This window comes from Perca flavescens, chromosome 15 (genome assembly GCF_004354835.1).
Source record: "Perca flavescens isolate YP-PL-M2 chromosome 15, PFLA_1.0, whole genome shotgun sequence".
Taxonomy (NCBI): Eukaryota; Metazoa; Chordata; class Actinopteri; order Perciformes; family Percidae; genus Perca; species Perca flavescens.
Window position 1 is genome coordinate 14,437,789 of NC_041345.1, and position 24,782 is coordinate 14,462,570.

At 42.9% G+C, this 24,782-nt stretch overlaps 3 protein-coding genes across 3 annotated transcripts in view; 1 reads left to right on the top strand and 2 right to left on the bottom strand.

The window, feature by feature from the left end:
- Positions 1 to 673: 673 nt before the first annotated feature.
- On the top strand, positions 674 to 4,017 carry trim35-12 (tripartite motif containing 35-12). The gene is made up of 6 exons (XM_028598565.1): positions 674 to 1,507; positions 1,727 to 1,822; positions 2,421 to 2,651; positions 2,736 to 2,758; positions 2,866 to 2,984; positions 3,311 to 4,017. The coding sequence occupies exons 1-6, from the start codon at positions 971 to 973 to the stop codon at positions 3,868 to 3,870; spliced, it is 1,566 nt and encodes a 521-aa protein (XP_028454366.1). The 5' UTR covers positions 674 to 970; the 3' UTR covers positions 3,871 to 4,017.
- On the bottom strand, positions 3,990 to 8,088 carry LOC114568928 (C-factor). The gene is made up of 6 exons (XM_028598602.1): positions 7,611 to 8,088; positions 7,385 to 7,439; positions 6,194 to 6,381; positions 5,941 to 6,102; positions 5,712 to 5,822; positions 3,990 to 4,181 (listed from the first exon to the last, which is right to left on the bottom strand). Exons 1-6 carry the CDS (start codon positions 7,797 to 7,799, stop codon positions 4,068 to 4,070), a joined length of 819 nt encoding a protein of 272 aa, XP_028454403.1. The 5' UTR covers positions 7,800 to 8,088; the 3' UTR covers positions 3,990 to 4,067.
- Positions 8,089 to 9,753: 1,665 nt separating this feature from the next.
- Positions 9,754 to 24,782, bottom strand: part of kcnt2b (potassium sodium-activated channel subfamily T member 2b) — a 40,991-nt gene continuing 25,962 nt past the window's right edge. The window contains exons 14-28 of the mRNA XM_028598541.1: positions 18,964 to 19,072; positions 17,740 to 17,892; positions 17,401 to 17,654; positions 16,643 to 16,967; positions 16,455 to 16,560; positions 16,193 to 16,365; positions 15,563 to 15,634; positions 15,246 to 15,380; positions 15,021 to 15,132; positions 14,140 to 14,241; positions 13,960 to 14,043; positions 13,750 to 13,878; positions 11,580 to 11,925; positions 10,918 to 11,002; positions 9,754 to 10,807 (exon numbers count right to left, since the gene is read on the bottom strand). Of these exons, the coding sequence (XP_028454342.1) occupies positions 10,690 to 10,807; positions 10,918 to 11,002; positions 11,580 to 11,925; positions 13,750 to 13,878; positions 13,960 to 14,043; positions 14,140 to 14,241; positions 15,021 to 15,132; positions 15,246 to 15,380; positions 15,563 to 15,634; positions 16,193 to 16,365; positions 16,455 to 16,560; positions 16,643 to 16,967; positions 17,401 to 17,654; positions 17,740 to 17,892; positions 18,964 to 19,072 (2,303 nt within the window). The 3' untranslated portion in view covers positions 9,754 to 10,689. The remainder of the gene's footprint in view (positions 10,808 to 10,917; positions 11,003 to 11,579; positions 11,926 to 13,749; positions 13,879 to 13,959; positions 14,044 to 14,139; positions 14,242 to 15,020; positions 15,133 to 15,245; positions 15,381 to 15,562; positions 15,635 to 16,192; positions 16,366 to 16,454; positions 16,561 to 16,642; positions 16,968 to 17,400; positions 17,655 to 17,739; positions 17,893 to 18,963; positions 19,073 to 24,782) is intronic.

The following is a 24,782-nucleotide window of genomic DNA, read 5'->3' on the forward strand; positions in this document are numbered from 1 at the left end:
TGACACATACTAAGGAAATCTCATGGCTCTAGTGGCTGTAATTCTGCACCAAGGCTGAATTTCGGGAAAGAGACTTCAGATACAGTATTAGAGGACCACTAAGGCCTTTATAAAAGCATCCAAAGAGCACCATGTCATGGGACCTTTTAAGATGGGATTACATTCAAACATAACACTGGTTTGGTGTGTCAAAATATGTATTTAGATCAGATGATTTAACACTTGTTAGCTGCTTTGTGTGTGTGTTTAAAAAGGGAGAGACAATGTTGTGATCCGCTGGAGTGTTTTCCAACATTCACAGAAACCACACCTGACTGTTTGTGTTTCTTCTCACGCCTGTGTCCTGAAATATATATGACATTTAATGAGAAATCACTTTGACTGTCAGCAGGCCATCAAGAGGTAATGTAAATAATAGATACACCTCAGTAAACTTGATAGTGCTAGTCAAGCTCAGCGGGGTCACCTCCAGGCCTTTGTCCCAGTTCAACACTGAATTCCTTTTGCAGTAGGTTTAGGTTACGAATGTCGCCAGGAAGTCTTTGCAGCTGTTTTTGAGTTCTGTTTACCTTCTTCCATCACCTGTGTCTTACAACCGTACTTCATATGTTTGTTCTTTTCACTCAAAAATAGGCCAAAAACTGCCAGAGCACTTTCAGCAACATTCTTGTTTTGTATTATAAAGAAGAAAAACGTTGCCTTTTTGGCTCCGCTGGAGTCTTCCCTGTTTCACAGAGCCTTATTGTGGCTGACAGATGAGGGGTAATGACATGTCCTTTATTTACTTCAAGTGAGGTAAACCTGTTCTTCAAGTCCCTGTTGATGTATAACCCTGGTTGCTTATTAAGTGTCCAGATTACTCTGTGGACTCACTGCAGTCAGACAGGAGCACCTTTTCCAAACCGTGTACTTTCTGCAACAAACAACCACAGCTATAAAAGCAGACCCCCTGCCAACACAGGAACCAGCCATGGCGTCGCGCCCACGTGCTTCCTCTCAGCCGGGAAAACCTTGCTTCCTTCTTCCCAAGGTGGCTTCAGGCTCTCGACCGCGGGCTGTTTCCTCACGCTCTGGCTCCATGCTGGAAGAGGAACTGTCTTGTTCTGTATGCTGTGAGATCTTCAAGGACCCCGTGGTGCTTAAGTGCAGCCACAGCTTCTGCCGAGCCTGTCTGCAGCAGTTCTGGAACAAGAAGAAGGCCAGACGCGAGTGTCCCATCTGCAGGAGAAAGTGTTCCCTGACAGAGCCCACGGTCAGCCTGGCACTGAAGAACGTGGCCGACACCTTCCTGAGGGAGCAGGATCTCAGGGCGGCGGGAAAAGGGGAGGGAGCCCACAGGCCAGGGGAGCAGGGAGGTATAGTGGAGGTGAAGTGCATCACACACGGGGAAGTTCTCAAGCTCTTATGTCTGGATGACTTTGAACCCCTCTGCTGTGTGTGTCACACTTCCAAGAAGCACCAGGGACACCGAGTGTGCCCCTTGGAAGAGGGAGCGCAGGACCTCAAGGTAATGTATTCTTGTTTAGCTGCAGTTTAAACCGACTACATGTTTTCAATCATTGGTGGAAATGCAACGAAGTGTTTTAGCACCACTGCAGTGAAATTAAGAAAAATGGTTATTCCTGACATCAGAAACATATCCCATTTTAGGCTTTCTGTCAAAATTGTTTTCATCTCCTAAATGTGATTGTACCCTGCATGTTTTGGCACTTTTCCCCCCCATTAGGCAGAGCTGAAAACAGATCTGATTCCTCTGAAGAAAAACCTGCGTAGCCTGTATGAAGCCAAACAGGAGTGTGATGACACAACTGTGCACATCAAGGTATCAATAAACACAGAGCTCCACGAAAGACACGAGGACCAGCGTGACCGCTGACGTGACCATGGCTTAGGTTGAGCCACGCACTGTTAGTGTGTAAACATGTCAGCCAAATTATTTAAATAATCCACAGAGTTTGCTTTTAGGGTGCAAGTTCTCAGAATGGTTTTTATTTCTATAGCTACAGTATTTGTTTGCCTAAAAAACAAGAACACAAGGTTACCGATTTTGTTGGTTTTTGAATCAGGATTGCTTGCTGAACTCAGAATTAGAGCAGCCCTTTCGTTATATAGTATAATGTATATTTTATAGGATTACTGTGACAAAACTAGGAAAAAGATTCTCATGCTATTGCTGATGCTGTGTCATAATAGGGTTTTATGGTGGTTTTCTTTTTGTTTTACGGCCAGGGAAATAACTTAATGTACAAAATATTAAGGACTTACTTTTCAAGATGTACATAGATGAGTTAAATCAAAGTAATTTATTTTGTAGATATGTAGCTAAACAGAGACCAGCATAGATTGGTAGACCATGACTCAGTATCGGTCACATTATTGTACTGTATTTCTGTGTTGAGCCTTATTTCCATGTGTGCCAGGACCAGACTGAGGCCACAGAAAAGCAGATGAAAAAGGAGTTTGAGCAGCTGCGGGAGTTCCTGAAGAAGGAAGAGGCCGCTCGACTGGCTGCCCTGCAGCAGGAGGCCGAGGAGAAGAAAGAGCTGGTGAAGAGAAAGTCAGAGAGCATCACCAGAAGTATCCTCATCTTCTCTCACGCTGTCATTGCCATTGAGAATGAGATTGCCTCCAGTGACGCTCTCTTTGTTAAGGTAAGCGCTTGTAAATTCTTTCTCTCTGAATTCATCAGACCATGCAAACGGTTTGTAATATGGTCTTTTTCCTCTTGATTTCAGAATTACAGCAACACAAAGAAAAGGTAACAGTTTTATTCTCTTCTGCATCTGTTCTGTATTCCAGATCCAGCTTACTAGTTGTTCAGTATTAATAGGTTCCTGCGTTTGATTTTTGTTTTCTTCCTCACAGAGCACAGATCCCACCGAATGATCCAGAAAAAGTGTCAGGTGCTCTTATAAATGTGGCCAAGCATGTCAGTTCCCTCAAGTACCATGTGTGGGAGAAGATGGCGGAGCTGGTTCAGTACAGTAAGCACTCACTTGAGTCTGTGTGTGATGTTTGTCAACTTTGCAAAGTGGAATTTTGTGAACTAAATCAGTATAGTGGTTTTGGAGTAGGTGTTAATCAATAGTTTGACCTTGAGGAAGACCAGGATGCAGTCAATATGAGCTGGCCTTTTTTTTTTAACCAATGTGGGCTCGTCAGTGAAGGCTTTTGAAAATGTTTTGTATTCAAACAAAGCAGTGCGCCTTGAATTTAGAGAGGAATTAATTCCCTGTTTGTTCTTTTAAAAATAAATTAAAAAAAAAAAAAAAAAAAAAAAAAAAAGTCTGTTTTTGTCTTTCCCTTTCAGCACCCATCACCCTGGACCCCAACACTGCCTACCCCTGGTTGTCCCTGTCCCCAGACCTCACCAGTGTCACCAACAGTGGATGCCTCCAGAAGCTCCCGGACAATCCTGAACGTTTCGGCCACTTTGTGTTCCTGCTGGGCTCGGAAGGCTTCACTTCGGGCCGCCACGCCTGGGAGGTGGACGTGGGAGACAAGGCAGACTGGATGCTCGGGGTGGTCAAGGAGTCCATCGACAGGAAAGGCCACATCTCGGGCTGTCCCGAGGGCGGTTTTTGGATGATCTCGCACTGCGATGGCGACTATTTGGCAATGACGAGGCCCAGCAACCCGCTGCATCTGCAGGGAGAGCTGACCCGAGTCAGGGTGCAGTTGGACTACGACTCCGGAGAGGTGACCTTCTCCAACCCTATCAGCATGCTGCCCATCTACACCTTCACCGACTTCTTCACTGAGAAGATATACCCCTTCTTCTGCCCTGGAGCAAACATCAATGGGAATAATCCCAAACCGCTTAAGATCTGCCCCGCCAATGTGGCTGTGTGGAACAGTGCCACGTGGTGATTTTAAGAAAAACAAAAAGAAGACATAAGTGCATTTCAAATTTAATAAAAACAATCCAATTGTGTATCAAATCATTTAAGTGTGTGTTTATGTGTAAAATAAGAAGGGTACAAGCAAAGTCATTAAAACAAGTATTGGTTTATTTCACTTGGGTTCATTTACTGAATGACTGCAGTTTTTGGAGTGGTTGTTTGAAGCTACCAGGGGATGGATTGGCCCTTATAATCCAGGAAGGCTCCGTTTTGCTTCTCAGTCAGGGAGGCCATCACGCTAAGCATCCCCTGCACGCTCTCCCGAGCATCAATGTCCGCCTGGTGGTTGGAAACGCACAGGTAACACGAAGGCTCGCACAGGAGGTTAATTCTTAAGAATCTAATGTTTTAACCCACAAACCAAGTATAGACTCTACAGCTACATTCACACTGAAAGCGATATAAGTGGTTCATATCACCCATATCAGTTGTTTGTAATAATCAGCTTAAGTATGCAGTGCACAGATCAGGTCTGGGCAGTGAGACACTGTTGCATATACACAGTATGAGAAGTAAAAACCTTTCCTGGGTGGAACTTACCATGCAGTTCAAAACATTGGAAAATGTCAATGTTGAATGTGTATTGTTATTCTTCCGGTTTTATTTATGAGCAGATGTATTGAATGCATTGCAAGACAGGCTGTCATAAAGGAAAATAAACAATTTTTATATGAAAGAATTAAGTCTAATAGCGATTAGTTGCCTAATGTTTTATATTTTTTGTTTCTTTGCATGCATGCTTATTTTAGACAACATGACTCCAGAAAAAAAAAAATTGTTTACTAATGATTTTTAGTATGGACTACTAATGTAAACTTGATTTGTATTTAGCACCAACTTACTGCTCTGTGTTAATACAACTTAACCTGTTGAGTTTTACCTTGTGTAAAAACTGACGGTTTAAGGCAACGGGTTTCCATGCAAATTTCTAGTAAAGTCAACTAATTCGGGATAACAGTGTAAACAATAAATAAAAAAATAAATAAAAAATCTTCCATTTTCAGTCCTGACCTGCACTTTCATAATTCTGTAGTTCAGTCTATATCGGATTTGTGGCAATATGACTGCAGTCGCAGTCTCAACAGTCTCTTCAGAAATGTGATATGTCACTCTATGTTGGCAAGTGAAGGCATGGTAGGACAGCTGCAATCATGGGGGTTCACATGCATCAATACAAAGCTATGGCTATGGCTATGCAGGGTCACAGGAAAATTGTGATTGCAAAGCATTTGCAACACTTAAAGGCTTAAAACTAACTTTAAAGATATGATATGCCTGAATAAAACAAGCCAATGCTGCGTTACATGTCCATTGTTAGAGGGATCAATATTCTAATGCAGTTATCCATCCTATGAAACAAATGTAATCAAAGCGGCCTACCTTCATGTGTATACTTCTGCATAAGCACACCTCAATGTTACTTCATAAAGCAGCATAAGCAAGTTAGAAGATACTGCTTGTTCAGACTGGTATCAGATATTTGACACATTGGACGTTTACACATTTTAAAAATCAGTTCTGAGTAACAAAATCCTGCAATATGAATGAAGCATAGTTTGTAAAACAATCTGTCACCATGAGAGTTGCTTAGCTTTCTTAGTTTGATTTGTATTGTATTGATTCACCAAAAAAAAAAAAAAAAAAATAACTACTGTAGTAGAAACAGCACAATGCACAACACAACAGCACAACATTCAAACTCAAAAATGTGTGTGAAATATGAAATCATACATCATGGTGTTAATATTGTGCTTCTCAATCAACTAAACTATAATTCAGAGCTGACGGTTATGAAAACTGCTGACTCACCTCCTCTCCACCCATGTCAGTGCGCACCCAGCCAGGGTGCAGCAGAGAGAAGAGGATATCATCCTTCTTCAGCTCCTCTGCAGCACACACTGTCAGCATGTTCAAACCTGCCTGAGGAGAGAGGAGCGGGTAGACAGAAATTTAGGTGATAGGTGAACAGCTCTACTTTAAAAAAAGTAACACAAAGCCTTTGAGTAGCTGGTCACAGGGTTAGCAGGTTGTCACTCACCTTGCTGATGCGGTAGGATACGACTGGGCAGAAGGCATACGACTGCTTCAAAGCTTCCATTGAACCCAAAAGTGAGGAGATGTTGACGACGGCTGCTTTGCTGATGGACATCCCAGGCATTCCACTGGCCTTCACTGCGTCACGCAGGTGAGGCAGGAACTCCTAGAGATGACCGCCAGGAAGAAAGTCAGCAAGAGGAAACCTTCAATGTACAGTGTTGAAGTTCTGTGTTTCAGATCTTCCTGTCCCTTACTTTAATCATGTTCATAGGGCCCATGACATTGGTGTTGAAGGTATGTTGCATGTCCTCAGGACTGGCTTCCTGCACAGTGCCTTTGGCCATGACGCCTGCGTTGTTAATCAGCAGGTTGAGACCTCCCGTCCCCACCACAGAGCCCACCTGCTGGGCGCACAGTTTTATGCTACAAAGGTCAGTGGCGTCTGACAGACAGAGAGAGAGAGAAAAAAAAATTGGAGCCTTAACAGTGGTCAATAGGAGACAGTTAAATAAATATCAGAGCCCTGGGCTATTTATTTATAGATTGGAGGCCAGTGCCTGGCCATGGAAGCAGGACAGAGTTTACAGTTTCTTTCCCCCAGTTGCTAACACACTAAAATGACATGCTTAGCACATTTTTTTAAACTGACACACAGAGAGCAAAACCTCTTTTCAAGGCTCCAAAAGTCTAAACACATTTTCTGCTTTACACACATTTTGCAATTCAAAGTGGCACTTTTTAAATGCACTGAACATGGTTCTCTGAATAAGACACAACAATCTGACATAAAGTCACATGTTTGCCATTTAAACACTGCCATTCAATCATCACCTCAGTGGTTAATTGTTACCACTTCAATCAGTAAGTAAGCACTATGAAAAGACCACAGCTGAGCACTTTTTTTTTTCTTGCCTCTTTTTTTTTTCTATAGAATTTTTTCTATATTTTATTTACTGTATTTTTCTGCAATTTTCTTTTTCAGTTTACTGTTATTGTGAGCATATTTTTGTTCAATGTAAATATATCTGCTGTGCATATGTTGCACAGACTAAAAAAATAAATGTTTCAACAGCATGTGTGTGTATCTGCAAATATGCATGTGCATGTGAACACTGAAGAATTTGAACTATTTTAGTATTATGGCAAGACATACTAAAGATGAAAGTGCTTTTCATTATGTCCAACAGTGTGTTGTTGGTTGGACAAAAATCTGGTAATATGAATGAAGTGTGTGCCATTTTCTGCAAAAATTTGATTTTGATAATGCTATATGTAGTTGGTTGCAGTGCTTCATTTTGCAGGATATATGTGGTATTTTGTAGTTTGGGTGTGTGGTTTTGTGAATTGTGTTAAGTATTTTGATAAAACCAGCCTAGTTTGCAAAATTGTGTTTAGCTATTGGAAAAAAAAACTGTAACAGAATATAAGAGAGAGAGAGCTCGTACCCAGACGGACAACAGAAATGATGTTAGGATTCTTCTTTGCCAGTGTTTGCAAGGCCTGTAAATACACAGAGAGAAACGTTTGTAATTCAGCAAAGATTCACACACACACACCGTTGATCTCTTGTACTCACTTTTATCGAGCTGTGTAAACTACAGTAAGTACATTGACTCAAGAGTTATAAGTTAAGCTACCCAACAGAGTGACAAGAGAAGGTAATAGTCTTACCTCAACTCTGGGTCCATCTGGGTCCCTGCAACAGGCGAATAGCTTTGTCACTGGACGGGGGCCCTCCACCATTTGCTTAACCATCTCCAGGCCCAGGCCTCTGTTGGCTCCTGTGATAAGCACGCTGACTGGTTGAGCTGCCATTTCCTCTGTCTCTGTTAGCACAATTCTCTGTCTGAGCTCTTGCATAAAGCCCTTGCTGAATGTTTCATGTTTGGCCTTAAGCTTGGCCACACCCACATTCTCATATCACAGTGTGTGTGTGTTTATCCAATCCTACAGCCCCATTTAAAAAGTGGGCAGGTCACAGTGATAAATCAGGCCTGTACAGCTCACATACTGAGAGGTTGTAGCCTTGCCATAAATTAAAGAAAATAAACCAGCTGGCAATAACATATTCAAAGAAAGAAGCAAATATGGTGATGGTGCTAATGTTAAAAAGTGCTAGATGACGCAAAGGAGTGTAGTTCACGTTGGCTTTTCAAAGTTCAGAGAACAATAGTGCAAGGCAACACAAACAGCAAAGGACTTCCTGATGACAAACATAAAGGAAAAGTCCAGTGAGCTGGTCCAAAGAGCTGGTGGTGGACTACCAGAGGATCAGGAGGCTCACTGTCCTGGTTATCATCCAGGGAGAGGAAGTGGAGAGGGTGGACTCATACAAGTACCTTGGGGTCCAAATCTATTAAAAGAAAACTGGATACACTGACACCCTCTTCAGGAAGGGACAGCGCACACTCTCCCTGAGGAGACTTGGATCCTCCTGCAGATCTTTTACCAGTCTGTAGTAGCCAGTACACTGGTCTTTGCTGTGGTGGTGGTGGCATCAAGGCTGGTGAGTCCGGCAGACTTAAGAGGCTGGTTAGGAAGGCCAGCTCTGTGGTCGGCGCGAACTGGACAGTCTTGAGGTAGTGGCGGAGAGGATGAAGGACAAGATCAAAGCCATCCTGGATAACCCCTCTGGCCCTCTTTACGATGAGCTGTTGCAGATGGGCGGGTCATTCAGCCACTGGATCATCCCACCCAGATGCAAAGCAGAGCACTTCAGGGCTCATTTGTGCCCACTGCCATCAGACTGCACAATTAGCAGCAGAGACCACAGCCTATGTTCCACACTTGTATAGTTTTTATTTTTTACCTGTATTCTTATTTTTGGTTTTATATACCTCTTATTATTTTGAATGTGTTTGTTTGTTTTTCTTTATTTTATTTCTAACCTCGTGCTGCTGCAACAACCCCTCTGAGGATCAATTAAGGCTTATCTTATGTTGCAGTATTGTGTGGTCTTTGTTGAGCTTGGGGACATTACAGTGTAAATTAAAGCCATTCAGTGCGAGTCATAAACAGTGTTGATGTATCGAAGCAAAAATAGCTCAGAAATGTGAGCTTGGCAAACCACAGAAAAGACATACTGTGTCAGACAATCAAGTGATTCATTTAGAAATAAAAATAGTGTGACTACTTTGATGTTAAAGCTGCACAAATTGACACCAGAACAGCAATAAAGCAATGGCAAGCTATAATGACTGACTTTAATATATACATATTTTCATCTGTAATAATGGCACTAAAGCTACAGCAGTGGTGTTGGCAGGGATGCAGTTTAGCATTCCCACCACATGGCTGCACTGTTTCTGTGTGAAACAGCACATTTGGAATATCTGACAAAAGATTTACAGAGGCTTGAAAATCCTTAGTAAACAAACGGCATACAGTACATGTCCACCCTAACAAGTAATGTACTTTAATATAACAAATTCAAACCTCAGGTTTCTGAAAACAACTGAAAATCTATGAAAAAAAGGTAAACTAGGCTGATAAACAAGCAGAATAATCTTACTCTACTGGCACATTTTTCACTTGAAATTCAATTCGTTTTCTTTCTGAAAACCAAATTATATTATATATTTTGATTCTTAATTAGCAAACAAATTACTTGTTAAAGTGGATATTTATCATGCAATAAATACAGCAACTATGAATTGTAAAGCTTATAAATCGGCTTTAAAACCGACAGCTGAATCAACACCTCTCTGACAGGTCTCTAAACTGTTGCATTATGAGCTTCACAAAGGTAGTTTTCATTGCAGGGCTGTTGCACTGGATGGCATTATGTTATGGTATATGGTCCTGTTATTTTGTCAATCCCCTGCATACTGCATCTAACATGCATGTCAGAAAAAACAAGTTGGTGGCAGGACGGCTCACACTGACTGACAGAAGCAGAGAGGGCGGGACTTTAAGAAACAACAGGCAAACCATAAAATCAGGAACAGATTTGTTCTAGGAGGACTCACATAGCTGAAGACAATAACATACTTCAGACAGCAATGTGACTGAATGCCCTGCAATGACGATGCATGCTGTCTGTCAATTATTGAGACCGATGCTCTTTGGATTCCTCCGCTGCTGGTGAGCGTAAAACAAATGTGTGCGTTTGACTGTTTAAGCAACAGGTAAAAAGTTTCAAAAAGACTTTATGAAGACCAAAAAGAAATGGGTGTGCACTGTAGTGTCACTTTCAAATACTTCAAACATTAAGTCTGACAAAACACACCTACGACACAAAAATACATCCCTTCCCTTTCATTTGGCAGCAGATTCCTTTTGCTGTCCTGATCAAATTGGCAGTGTCTTACTCTTGTTTCTATTCACACACGCGCACACCCATGCACGCGCGCGCGCACACACACACACACACACACACACACACACACACACACACACACACACACACAAACAAACACACACACACAGTAGTGTGCAGTACTTAACATGCACAGATATGATAAATACATACGTTTTTCATTAAATGCACTTCTGTGTCCACAGCTTTCCACTTTGAAAATAGAAAGGTGCATAAATAAAACATTCCCATCGTTATAGAAAAGGTCCATGCAAGAACGGCACCTATCAGTTCCCCGAGACTGAATGTGGAGAAAATACTGTATGAGGGAGACGTGCCTTCTAGCTGCATCCATTTGCAGCCCACCATTTCTTGATTTCTGTTGTTGTTGTTGTTGTTTCTGTTGCTGTGTCTCCTCTCTCTGGCAGTGTTCTGACAGTATATTTGTCCCTCTCACAGATGGGTGCTGTCCTGCGTATCAAACCTGTGACTCTCTGAGATCCCGGCGCTGCACTTCCTGCTGTTACCCTGATTGGGTACCAGAGAGAGGGGGTCTGGTCTGATCAGGTATCTGTAGATGTGGCACAGATAAGACAGGAGTGGCAAATAGAATCATGTGATAGTTTTCATGCTGTGTTCATTTTACAGTGCTATCAATTACATTTGGCATTGTGTACTCACACAACATCGTGCAGCTCCAGTCTGGTGTCTGGAGAAGGGTTGATGAGGATATAAGACAGTCTGTTCCCTTGGTCTGTCATCCCATCTGACACAGGAAGAATAGAGGTGAGTGATGCAGGAAATAAAATAGGCACAGGATATACAGCAGGCTGTGCAACATCCGTACACACAGAATAGAGGCTTTGTTACTGTGAGACAGGAAGAAAAATTTAGATGAAAATGGACACAAACAACAACAACAACTGAGGTGGAACAAGTACTCAGATCATTTCCTTAAGTAAAAGTACCAATACAGTAATGTAAAATTAATTTATTACAGAAAAAAGTCATAAATTCAAATTATTTTTAATGGAAAGTACAGTACAGCACAGTAAAATGACAGTAGAGCAACTATTATCGGCAAAGTGTATTTCATTTTATATACATCATTTGTTGTCAAGTTACTATTATAGCTGTCAAATAAATGTAGTGGAGTAAAAATCACATTTACTTCTAAAATGTAGAATTATAAAGTAGTATAAACTGGAAATACTTAAATAAAAACGTGGAAATCAACCTCAAAGATGTACTGAAGTACAGCATTTGAGTAAATATACTTAGTTACATTCCCCCACTAGTAAACTTGAGATCAGGAGCACAATACAAACTACATACAGACTTACTAAATCCAGTTGAAGAAAGGCCCAGATGTTTCATCCTCGTTTTCACCAGGGCGTTGAGTTCCTGCCTCTCCGAGCGCCTGAACAGGGTCAGTCTCTGCTGGTTGATCCTCTCTGCCGCGCTGCCTGCACCCCCCTTAGCCCCACTGGAGCCCCGACCTCCCTTCCTGCTCAGCCGCCGGGCCCACTGCATGCTTTTTCTCCTGAGCAGTGGGTGGTCTGAGGAGTGGGAGGAGGTGGAGACGGGCTCCGAGGAGGTGGAGTTACGGTGAGCACCGCTCCGGGACAAAAGGGGCTCTCTGGGTTCTCTGGTGTCCTCGTAGTCCTCCACTGTGATGGATACCTTGGACTGTCACAAGAAGAGGGATTAATACGTTATCATTCTATAAGTAAATGATGAACAAGATGCACTCTGTTGCATGTAATGAATACTACACATTAAGCATCTTTGGTGTAACGAAAAAATCTGTTGCTGCCCTAATTTCTCTTTAAAAAATGAATAACAGTTCCCACATTGGCAAAAATGTTAATTGTCACGGCATCATGTCGAATATGTAGATTTCATTCTGACTATGCAAAGTGGGTTTTTGTTACTTTTATATGTCCGTCTCACGTGACGGATACACATGTCAAAACTAAGATCTGACTGTCTCCATATCGGAATGTGTCTCCATAACTCTGCATCTACTGTACTTGTTGACAAAACATATACACATTGAATTACTGTAGCATTTGGATAGATTTGTTTAAATAACTCTTAAAGGGAAATGCTTCACCAAGTGCATGCTCTTGGGGGATATTGTTGGGTCTCTGTTAGTCTATATCCACGACGTTCCACTTCCGTGATTGTTCAGGTGCCACCGGAAATTTTGCCGGATGTTCTTCTTTTTAGGCCGGATGTCTCACACCTTCTGCTTTCTTTGTGTTGGCATTTTAAAATCCGGTTGATTTATGACGACTCTGGTTAACTGCTCCCCAGATATCTGCAGGGTAAATCCAGACAGCTAACTAGACTATCTGTTAAATCTGAGTTTTCTGTTGCACGACTAAAACAACTTTTGAATGATCATGTTCCACCAAAACAAGTTCCCTCCCGAGGCTATTTTGCAGAGGCACTGTCATTGTGTCCGGGGCTTAGCGCCGCTCAAGACAATTATGATTGGTTTTAAAGAAATTCCAATAAACCACTAGCCAGACCCTCCCCTTCGCAGCGCTGTGGAGGAAGGTCTGGCAATGCGAGATTAGGTCACTGTAAACTATGTGTGGTCTTGACTTAATCTATCTGTAAAGTGTCCTGAGCTAACTTCTGTTATTATTTGACACTAGAATAACATTTTATTTAAAGGGTGAGTTTTTACAGTCGAGAAAATCTTTAGAAAGTTTGTACTTTAAAAAAGCCAGCTTTATGTATAGTATCTCATTATCCATGAGATTTTGTATGGGGAATTGAATGAATCTTGTGACAGCTCCTCTCTTTGTAGTCTTAGCCCTGCTACAGGTTTTGTTTGTTCCTCCAACTCTTTGTATTGTGGGGATTAAAGGTCCCATGGCATGAAAATTTCACTTTATGAGTTTTTTTTTAACATTAATATGCGTTCCCCCAGCCTGCCTATGGTCCCCCAGTGACTAGAAATGGCAACAGGTGTAAACCGAGCCCTGGGTATCCTGCTCTGCCTTTGAGAAAATGAAAGCTCAGATGGGCCGATCCTATTTCTCTGCTTTAACCCATGGACGTATTAAGGGAATTTGGACCGCCCATGAGAAAGAGAGAGACATCATGGCTTGCAAATGAGCAAAGTGGCAGTTGGTCAAGGCCACACACCCCCCTCTCCTCCTCAATAGCTACAGACACAGAAATGGCACATACTAAGGAAAGCTCATTGTGGGACTGGCTCTAGTGGCTGTAATTCTGCACCAAGGCTGAATTTCGGGTAACAGATTTCAGATACAGTGTTAGGGGACCACTAAGGTCTATATAAAAGCATTCAAAGAGCACAATGTCATTAGCCTGGTGCGTCTAGATTTCTAGGCTACCATGTCATGGGACCTTTAATGAACATAACGGCCTGTAGAGGGTGCTAGCTCTGCTAGCGAGTTAAGGCTTGCTCAATTGTCCCAGCCAGTCCAGTGACTTTAACCAGTGGCCACAAAACTAGTAACAGCAGCAGCTAACCTCAGAGACTGGAAGCTTTTGTGCTTCTGTCCGGTAGATGCCGATGGGAATGTCTCCAGTGGAGCAGCACAGTTTCTGGTAGAGCCTGCCGTAGGTGCGGATCCACAGGTCATCCTCTGTGATTTTCATCTTGAAAACAAACAATAAATCAGCCTCAGAGCTGCTTCACAGTCTAAACAGACTGGATTGAAGCCAAGGCCGGGTACTTACAGCACAAAGGAAACCTGAGCCAGGCATGGAGTCTAAACCCAGCAGCAGCCTGGTGATGGAGATCATGTAGTCCTTCACAAATGACTGGCAGGAAAACATGGCATATGAGTCAACAGAAATAGATCATATTTGGCAACATTTTGTTTTTCAGTCAGAGTGAAGAGATTTTGTTTGAGATACCTGGTAGAGGAGAGTGTCTAGCATGCTGACACTGAACACCTTCCCTGCAGAGAAGGGCAGGCGGAACATAAACACCAGGTTGGACCCCTTCTCCCTTTCCTTCTACAGATCAAACACACACACACACACACACACACACACACACACACACACACACACACACACACACACACACACACACACACACACACACACACACACACACACACACACACACACACACACACATTTTTTCCACGATTACACTAGTCTTGGAAGACATGAGATGATGTGATGGAAGTTTCTCAAATCCAAATGTAAACATCACTGTAAGACCTGCACCCATGAAACCTTTTTTCTTCTTCTTTTTCTTATCTTTGTTATTTCTTTGACTGAGTCAAGCAGGCAATGCAACACTCAGGGCTAACGTTTTCTACTTGCAGAAAGAAAACACACACAAATATGCATTGCCCAAACAAAGAAAAACCTGAAAAGCCACTAGAGCTCCTTCCAGCTGAGAGGCAACACTGCTAGAAATTTCAAAAGCAATTATCTCATAATAATGTTATGAAATTCATTTTAATATGTGACGTCAAGCAGTGACTACCGGGAATTTACTTATTTGTTGATACATGTTATTGAGGCCCAAGGGGGGAATTCATTAACTTAACATTACAGTAACAACGACAGGAATTAAAAAAGGCTATTATCAGTTATAAATGTTCACGGCAGAACTTTACAGTGGATGCATTTCTAAAATCACAAAGAATACTAAATAAAAGATGCAAAACATTCTGCCCTGTTTGTTCTTATTTTCATTATGACCTCTGAAGGTGGAGGAAAGATTAAGAAAAGGTTGAAAGAGAAAGAAAGTAGGGGATTTGAGGGAATGAAGCTTTTACCTTTTCCAGTTTGGACAGAGCCAGAGAGTAGTGGTCTTTGACCTTAAACTGCATAAAGCGCATGTTGGCTGGGTGGGTGAGCTCTGTGATGATACTTAGAGCTGGGAACAGTCTGGGAGGAAGAAGCAAAGAGAAAGAGAGAATAAGGGGTAAACAATAATAAGAAAAAATGACTCACTTTAAGATAGTGTGTGAGATTGCAGAGCAAGTTTGGGCAAAGCAGACCTGAAGAGAGTCTGCACATTGACGATGGTCTTTGCGTCGGCCATGTAGTCCTCCTCTGCAATCATGGAGCTCTCTTTGTCAACCACCACCATGGTGTCGGCAAAAGTGACTCCACATCGCAGCAAACTGTCTAGACTGTGGAGAGCGTGAGAAAGAAGGGCGAGTGGGGAATGATAAAGAAGAATAAGTGTTGAAGGGCAGCATGAAAAAATCAAAGAGTAATTTAAGTCAATTGAGAGGTGCAGAAGCACATGCATTAATTAGGAAATTAAATTAGGATACATGAAGAAATCAGCATGGTATTTGGTCTGTCTTACTTGTCGATGGAGCCCACTGTGTAGAACACCATGGGGAACCAACAGATTGCCTCCAGGAAGTCTGCTTCAGGTCTGAACCAATCAAAACACAAATAGACTTAAGATTTCCTACCAGAAGAGATTTGTATGTGCCATGATAAAGAGCGAACGTCCCCTCAGAGACAAACTCCCGTCACTCAGCCTGAGAAATACAACACAGCCAAAACTGCCTGCAGAGAAAGCTGAAAATACCAGCACTACCCTGGAGTGACTCAGCATTTTATTGCCTTTTTATTGGATTCCACTCTCATTTGGCTGACTGCGTTTGTGTACCGGCCACAATACACGACACAGGATTGTGCAGCGCATTGTCCTGAAAGCATTCCACAAATCATGTTTACGGTGATCTTGAATAGCTCCGTTTTTATCCTCCACTGACTATTAAAGGAGGAACCCTTTTGACCATCCTGCATAACCTAGATTTGTAGCATAGCTGTTGAGCTCACAGCAACAATTTTGGGCAACACTAGTGTGGAGATAGGTCTGGCTAGGGGGGCTAGGGCAACACTAACATGGAATCTATTCCAGTTTGAAGCTGTGTTTTCAAGCATGGCCAGCACATTTCATCAAATAACGTAGATGTATCCTTACACACTCTCCAGCAGCAGCACGATGGGGTTGAGTTCTTTTCTGGGTCTGTAGTAGGCCCGTAGAGGCACAATGAAGTTGTACAGACCGTTTCCTGCACTCTCCGCGGACACAATGATCAATTTGTTTTTGAAGCCGTAGGAGCGGGCATCCTCAAAAGAGGTGTGGTGACAAGCCTAGGAGAGAAATAGAGTGGTCACTGAGGATGACTATGACAATGTGAACTTGTAAAATGATAAGATAGGGAGCCATTTAAATTCCATACCTTGTCCATACGTAGGCAGCAAAAAGGCATCTTTTCTTGAAGAAGGTGGCACAGCGCAGGCGAGCTGCCGATGTATGGAGAGTTCAGCGGGTATCCCTTCACCCACCTGTAGCACAAGCCAACAGGTACCTCTGTATAAGTTCACATTTCAATTTAACAAAAATTTAAACGGCGTCTTTATGACTTACTCGCAGTGTCGACCCCACCAGTGGGCACTCTCATCTCTGTCACTGTCCTCTTTGCCCTCTTCTCCTCCCTCGTCCTCCGATTGGTCTCCGAGCAGGTCAAAGGCGGGGTTGTTGACACCGTCTACCAGCTCCAGGACAGGGGCGATGCTGTGCCGCCTCTCCTCTGCAGACTCTCCCATGGCAGGCAGGGCCAAAGTGTTAGTGCCACTCATCTCTGTCCGGGAGCTGCTCCTGCTTTCTCTTCTGCTGCCCAGCACGGTGCTCCCTGGGTCCTGGCCTTCTGGGCTGCTGTCACTGGAGTCCTGCAGGTCAATGGCCACTGTGCCTGTAACATCCACACACAGCCACAGTGATCAAGCTAAAGGTTTAAACACTATATGTGATGTGTTTGCACGGATCCCACATAACATACAATAGTGAGAGCATTGAAAAATAGTGAGCTGTACATTCACTGTTGACCACCAGGTGGTGGTGTTTGTAAAACATTCATATCCAACATTTCAGTTCATTTGGCAGTTGCTCTTATCAAACTGGACTTATAATCAGATTCATGTTAATTCCTTGAAAAAGCTTTGCATATTTTTAAACCACCCAGATAGTTTTCAAATGTGAGAACTGCATAGTTCTGACAGCTGTGACTGTGCTGCTGTCTAAGACAGTTTAATGAGATTGCCAACACAGAAACAACACAGACACTGCAAAAAGAAGGTCAGTGTGTAAATGTCACACAGTCATTGTGCCGTGCACATCTGACTGACCCATGCTTGCGATGATACTGTGGACTGGCAGGCGGGTGAGTCCATGGTAGATGGTTTGGTGCACTCCCCTGGTATTTCCTCCCGTGCCGCCCCATGATGGCTCGCTGTGGCCCCTGACAAATGCCGAGTTCTCCTCTTTGGAGATGTTGATGTAATAGCATGTGTCAGAGGCCCCCATGATGTGGCAGGGACCAGGGTTCAGTAGGATGTTGGTGGTGTCCAATCTGCGTATTCCAATCAAACATACTCCATACCTGCAGCCGCAAAGACAAGGTCAGCTCTGAACAGTGCAGTTTGGTGTGTGTTCTCATTTCTTGGCTTTTTCACATTATGACATACTTTTTGTGAGCATGAAAGGAGGCAAAGGTGAAACTCTTGCCCTGGTATTCCCCGAAGAATTTACTTTCTTCTAGCCGGATGTGATGCACCTCATTGGCTGAGCAGCGGCGGTAGGTTCGGTGCCACTGGTCTGCTGAACATGCACCACCCTCCCTGAGACAGAAAAGGAGGGATTGATCGGCCATGTGGGGAAAGATCTTTAAAACACGTAACATAAAGCATCCAGCTCAGCAACAGGGCCACACCAGAAGATTTTCCACTCAAGGTTTCAGAGGTAACATCCTACAGCTCCTTTCAGAGCTGCTGATCAATACTTCAATCAGCACAAAGATGTGCACAAAGACACTCAGTCTGTCTTAAAAATACATAGGTCCCAGATGTAAACATTCACACAGTTAAGTGGACAACATTTTTCTCTGGGGGATATGGCTTTAAACGCAGAGGCTAAAGAGGTGATAGCATGAAGCAAGGGTGTGGGGGCAGTTTGAAAGTGGGTGGCCTGCGACAAAGACTGCATTATAGAAACAGGTGTTATAGCGAATTTTGCAGTTTACAGGAACAAAGTGTAAGACTGGAGAGGAGGAGGACAAATCCTAGTCATGTAACATCGTCACAGCCAATAAACTAAATGGCATCATGTCCAGATATAGAAGCATACTTGTGAAACACACTGCTTTGGAATGCTGAACTCATCAGACACAAGCTATAGCGTACATCAATTAGCAGTTCTTTAACATATAAACACATGTATATTCAAACTCAATTAAAGAGTTTGTCACATTCTCGCCTATTTATAATTTTGTGTAGATACGCTATTGTTTATGTTGGGATCACAAATTGGGGCTTTAAGATGAGAGTTCCAATTTCAAGATGTGATCCAAAGAAAAGTTACAGGAAAAAAATAAGTATTGGTTTTGGAGGACTCTACTGTCAACTTTTTAACCGCAACAACAAAAATCCTATTTAAATTTATTCCATTTTAATCACTGGTATAGTTCTGCTATCATGCCATGATGATAAAAATGATCCTACCTGTTTAGAGCTTGAAATGCTCCTACACGCTGCTTGAAGGCCTCTTGGGGTGCCATTCTGTGAAAAAAAAAAGTGAAAGTTAGGTGATAAAAAGAAACTCACTATTTACTTTATCTACTGTATATTTGACTGTCAAGACCGTACTGTGAACAATCAAATAGAAAGAGGCATAAACAAAGGAAGTGAACTCACTGTCCTCTGGAGGAGTGGATCAATAGAGTGATGAGTGTCGAGGTACCAGGGCACACACAGTTTAAAGCCAGCATGGCATACTTAAACTCTTCTTCACAAACCACATGATCTGCACACACAGGAAAACAAGAAGGGCAAAGTGACCAAGATCAACACAAACACTCACATTCTACTCCATAAAAGTTTCAACTCTGAGCACAACAACACCGCAGTGAATACAAATGTGCTCCTGGAAAAGACTCTCCTGGCCATCGTCAGTGTGTATGAGTGAGAGAGAAAGGTGGTTTCATCCCCCAAATCCAGGTGTAACATAAATGGGTCACAAATGATCTAACCTAATCCCTGGTGGAGGCCATGCTGATTGCAGTTTTATCTGCTAAGGTTTGGAGATAGACATTTCTGAAGGTTATGCTTCCACACAAGAGAGTGAATACAATTGTATTAATGGTGCTTACAGAAGGGCTAATCTATTATTTAAAAAAATAATAAGGGCTAATCTATTATTTAAAAAGATAATAAGGGCTAATCTATTATTTAAAAAAATAATAATGATTTGGTCAATTAAATGTGAAACTTTCCCATCACGTTTCAAGCACCCAAGGTGATATCTCCAAAATGCTTGTTTTGTTCGTACATTTTTTGTTTATTTATTTATACTGATATAAAACAAACACATTTGAGAAGCAACATAAACACCAGCAACATTTGAGAAGCTGGAACCAGCGAGTGGTTAAACTGTAATTATTTAAATTGTTATTGGTTCATTTTCATTACCTCAAAGAACTAAAATACAACACTTTAAAGCTATGGTGCGTAGTTTCTGTCTCCCCCATGAGGAATTCTAAATAATGACAACACCACTGTCGGCGCGTCCACATGATACAGCCTTCCGTGATCGCGCCCGAGCCCCCACCCCTCCTCGATGCAGTTGCTAGTAACCAAGGAGGACGCGGAGAATTAAAAAAAAAACATGATGGACTCTTCAGAAGAGGTAATTATCTTCACTTGAATTTCTGCGAGGGAAAATCACCGAATGACACATTCTTCTGAACATAGCATCTTGCCACTAAAAGTGTACATACACACATACTCAAATATGTCACTATTTTATGCTGGAAAATATGTAACTTGATGTTTGTCTACCAGAAATGAGTCAAGCAGACTGCCGTGTCGTTGAAGACTTAGCAACGAGCTAGTGATTCAGTGTCAGCCTTTTTAAACTGCCTTTCAGTCACATCACCAGAGACTTAACAAAGCCCCACCTGTGAGCCAACCAAACCGAACTGAACAATAGAGCTATTAATGTTTATAGTAAGCCAATCAGTGAATCCGGCCCTGGGAGAATCCTTTTTCCCTGCTGTGTAATTCTAGATTGCATTATCTTCAGAGGTGAGCACACAGGCATAACAGGGCTGTCTTGTTTATCAACAATGTTGAGCTTGGTCCTAAAAGCACAATATGTGCAGGAAATAATTGGTGATTACCGTCAGAGCCTGACATGAAGCATCAGACTCAATCAGCTGCCAGTCTGAGTAACAGGAGATTCAGCTGAGATGTAAATGCACTTTTTAATAAATTAGTCAGGTCTGTGTGTGTGTGCCTGAAGCTGCTGGTGGGAGGCACAACAATTAAAACGCTAATTGTGGATTTTCTGTTGAAGTAACAATGTTCTTTTAGCTCAGAACAGTACATCATAATGCAGCGCACACACAAACACAAAGAGTAGCCTCTTGCTATTCAGCCTATGAATCTGCTTCAAAGTAGAAGCTTTTACAGAGCAAGGGTCATCTGAAAGTCTGCAGAGTAAAAGACAAAAACATTGATGTTGCATCTGTGGAGCAACAGCAATCATACACACACTCTCATTCTCTCTGTCTGTGTCGTACACACCAGCACACACAAATCTCTAACTCCCAAAGCACAGACACAATAGTCACACACCAAGTCGACACCAAGTTTTTTTTTCCAATTTCCAACATCCTTCTTGCACTTGTTTTTACTACTGTAATCCCTTCACTTCCCATCGTCTTATCTGCTTACTGTTCACCATAGCCCTCCATCCTGCAGGTGCCTGGACCCAGACCAGGAGGGAAACCAATTACAGACCATGACACTCTGTGCATACACAGACAATCTCTCGCTCTCTTTCTCTCTATCACAGACTGGTATTAAAGATCTGTGCGGATATGTGTGTGTATGTGTGCGCAAATGTGGTTATCTGCACCCTCTGCAGGAGTGCAATTACAACTTAACCACAGGTCCACTGGTTAAGCTAATTAAATCAGTAGGCTGTTATTGTTTGTGTGAGTGAACTGCACACCATGCAGCTAGAATGAGCCAAACTCAGGAGGGCGACTGGCTTTTGTCATTCAAAACATAAACTGTGGAGATAATCAATTGACACTCTGAACCCAGTTCTGTGTGGTTACTCAAAAGCCTCAGGGTGTCCTGCCTTGCCGCAGCATCATACCGACAGATCCTTTCTAATGAACGATGAACTGTTTTTAAGCTATTCCTGTGGATCAAATTAAATCCTGTATCTCTTGCTCATTAATGCCTCCCACACTAGCACTTAGTGGGCATATTCCAAGTGGTTCCAAAACATGACATCTGCACTTACAGTAATGTCCTTGTGCCTGCATACTGATTTGTTCCCTGAGTCTGGTGAAATACATATATATATATATATATATATATATAATATATATGTTCTTCAAGGGTACTTTACTTCTCACTATAGTCCTGCAGGAAATGTATTATTCTGTAACGAAAGGCTGTCGTGTCAACAAGGGCATGACTACTGTCTATTCCATAAGAAACAATATTATTTTTTTTTTTATTGAATGAGGTTCTATTTCCTATAGGCTTTGCCCTCTAAGAGCTGTTTCTATTGGGTTTATCCCTCACGCATGCAGCGTCGTGAAGATTTCTTGTGTGCCCTTGTGCCCTGCACGGGCTTCTCTTAAGTCCGCAGATACTGTATATTACAGCTGCAAGACCAGAGATCTGCTCCCTATTTTTCTTCAGTGACAAGCAGTTTGAAGACTTCAAAGAACAGAGGTGTCCGCCTGTGGATGCTGAGTAGGCTTTCTCCGGACCGGGGAGACTGACGGCACCAGTGTCCCACTATGCACCGTTCAACAGGGTCCAAGGCGACAAGGAAACAGGGTTATCCCAGCAGTCTTGCCACTGTGGCAGAGCCTGGCCTCCATCCTGCTTCCGAAGGCCACTTTCTTTGTCCGAAGGAAGCCTACACCGCCGTCTCCACGGGACCAGGTCCATTCCCGCCTCACCGACTGCGCGCACCTGTTTGCTGCTTAGGTGACCGTGGCACGGAACAACATTGCTCTGCTGTCTCCGCCATGACCGCTAAAGGTGATTTGCCAATGCACCCTGTTGCGGCATGGATTAAAATATAGTATGTGTCCATTGTCAGTGTCATTTCCCCACTTCCCATTCATTTCTATGGAAGCAGCCGTGCAATGCATCATGGGCATAAGCCCCTGCAGGCAGCATCCACCTGGTCCAATCCACCCCTGAGCCGCTTCGCTAACAACGTTGTCAGTGGCAGTGACGGGCCATGGGGAACGCATGTCTCACTCCAGCTGAGAGTCGGAAACACAACTGCCCTATTAAGGGACACAGAGTTCCCCTTAAAGAGGAGTTTCCTCTCAGTCAGCCCGCTTTTGTTCCTGCTGAGCATCTTGCGGCCACTGAGACACACGTTCCCCTCAAACACACAGACAGGCTCGCCGCCACGCTCACATGCACAAGAACTAAGAAAAAAGATCATATTTCTCCTGTACTAGCTTCTCTGCATTGGCTTCCTGTAAAATCCTTCTCCTGACCTACAAAGCTCTAACTGGTCAAGCACCATCATATCTAGAAGAGCTCTTAGTACCTTATTGTCCCACTAGAGCACTGTGCTCCCAGAATGTAGAGCTACTTGTGGTTCCTAGAGTCTCTAAAAGTAGAATGGGAGCCGGAGCCTTCAGCTACCAGACTCCTCTCCTGTGGAACCAGCTCCCAATCTGGGTTCGGGGGTCAGACACCATCACCACATTTAAGAATAAACTGAAAACACTCCTCTTTGATAAAGCTTATACAGTGGTGTGAAAAAGTGTTTGCCCCCTTCCTCATTTCCTGTTCCTTTGCATGTGTGTCACACTTAAGTGTTTCGGAACATCAAACCAATTTAAACAAAAGTCAAGGACAACACAAGTAAACACAAAATGCAATTTGTAAATGAAGGTGTTTATTATTAAAGGAGAAAAAAAATCCAAACCATCATGGCCCTGTGTGAAAAAGTGATTGCCCCCCTTGTTAAAACATACTATAACTGTGGTTGTCCACACCTGAGTTCAATTTCTCTAGCCACACCCAGGCCTGATTATTGCCACACCTGTTCACAATCAAGGCATCACTTAAATAGGAGCTGCTTGACACAGTAAGGTCCACCAGAAGATCCTTAAAAGCTACACATCATGCCGAGACCCAAAGAAATTCAGGAACAATTGAGAAAGAAAGTAATTGAGATCTATCAGTCTGGAAAGGGTTATAAAGCCATTTCCAAAGCTTTGGGAATCCAGCGAACCACAGTGAGAGCCATTATCCACAAATGGCGAAGACATGGAACAGTGGTGAACCTTCCCAGGAGTGGCCGGCCGCCCAAAATTACCCCAAGAGCGCAGCGACGACTCATCAAGAGGTCACAAAAGACCCCACAACAACGTCCAAAGAACTGCAGGCCTCACTTGCCTCAGTTAAGGTCAGCGTTCATGCCTCCACCATCAGGAAAAGACTGGGCAAAAATGGCCTGCATGGCAGAGTTCCAAGGAGAAAACCACTGCTGAGCAAAAAGAACATCAAAGCTCGTCTCAATTTCTCCAGAACACATCTTGATGATCCCCAAGACTTTTGGGACAACATTCTGTGGACCGATGAGACAAAAGTGGAACTCTTTGGAAGGTGTGTGTCCAAGTATATCTGGCGTAGAAGGAACACTGCATTTCATAAAAAGAACATTATACCAACTGTAAAATATGGTGGTGGCAGTGTGATGGTCTGGGGCTGTTTTGCTGCTTCAGGACCTGGAAGACTTGCCGTGATAAAAGGAACTATGAATTCTGCTGTCTACCAAGAGATCCTGAAGGAGAATGTCCGACCATCTGTTCGTGTACTCAAGCTGAAACGAACTTGGGTTCTGCAGCAGGACAATGATCCTAAACACACCAGCAAGTCCACCACCGAATGGCTGAAGAAAAACAAAATGAAGACTTTGGAGTGGCCTAGCCAAAGTCCTGACCTGAATCCTATTGAGATGTTGTGGTATGACCTTAAAAAGGCCGTTCATGCTCGAAAACCCTCTAATGTAACTGAATTAGGACAATTCTGCAAAGATGAGTGGGCCAAAATTCCTCCAGGACGCTGTAAAAGCCTCATTGCACGTTATCGCAAACGCTTGGTTGCAGTTGTTGCTGCTAAGGGTGGCCCAACCAGTTATTAGGTTTAGGGGGCAATCACTTTTTCACACAGGGCCATGATGGTTTGGATTTTTTTTCTCCTTTAATGATAAACACCTTCATTTACAAATTGCATTTTGTGTTTACTTGTGTTGTCCTTGACTATTGTTTAAATTGGTTTGATGTTCCGAAACACTTAAGTGTGACAAACATGCAAAGGAACAGGAAATGAGGAAGGGGGCAAACACTTTTTCACACCACTGTAGTTAAGGAGTGAGGAGTTGCAGCGTACGCCTAGACTGGCGGGGCAGGGTGTATAGCTACAGACACAGCACCCCTGTTTATCTCTGCTGCTCT

What these genes read in the sequence shown, in the direction of transcription:
- trim35-12 (XM_028598565.1), top strand. Translation starts at nt 971, where the DNA reads ATGGCGTCGCGCCCACGTGCTTCCTCTCAGCCGGGAAAACCTTGCTTC. An exon ending in AGGGAGCGCAGGACCTCAAG is followed by an intron (nt 1,508 to 1,726) that starts GTAATGTATTCT and finishes CCCCCCCATTAG; the next exon opens with GCAGAGCTGAAAACAGATCT. An exon ending in ACACAACTGTGCACATCAAG is followed by an intron (nt 1,823 to 2,420) that starts GTATCAATAAAC and finishes CATGTGTGCCAG; the next exon opens with GACCAGACTGAGGCCACAGA.
- LOC114568928 (XM_028598602.1), bottom strand. Translation starts at nt 7,799, where the DNA reads ATGCAAGAGCTCAGACAGAGAATTGTGCTAACAGAGACAGAGGAAATG. An exon ending in CATTTCTGTTGTCCGTCTGG is followed by an intron (nt 6,382 to 7,384) that starts GTACGAGCTCTC and finishes TCTGTCTGTCAG; the next exon opens with ACGCCACTGACCTTTGTAGC. An exon ending in GCCCTATGAACATGATTAAA is followed by an intron (nt 6,103 to 6,193) that starts GTAAGGGACAGG and finishes GGTCATCTCTAG; the next exon opens with GAGTTCCTGCCTCACCTGCG.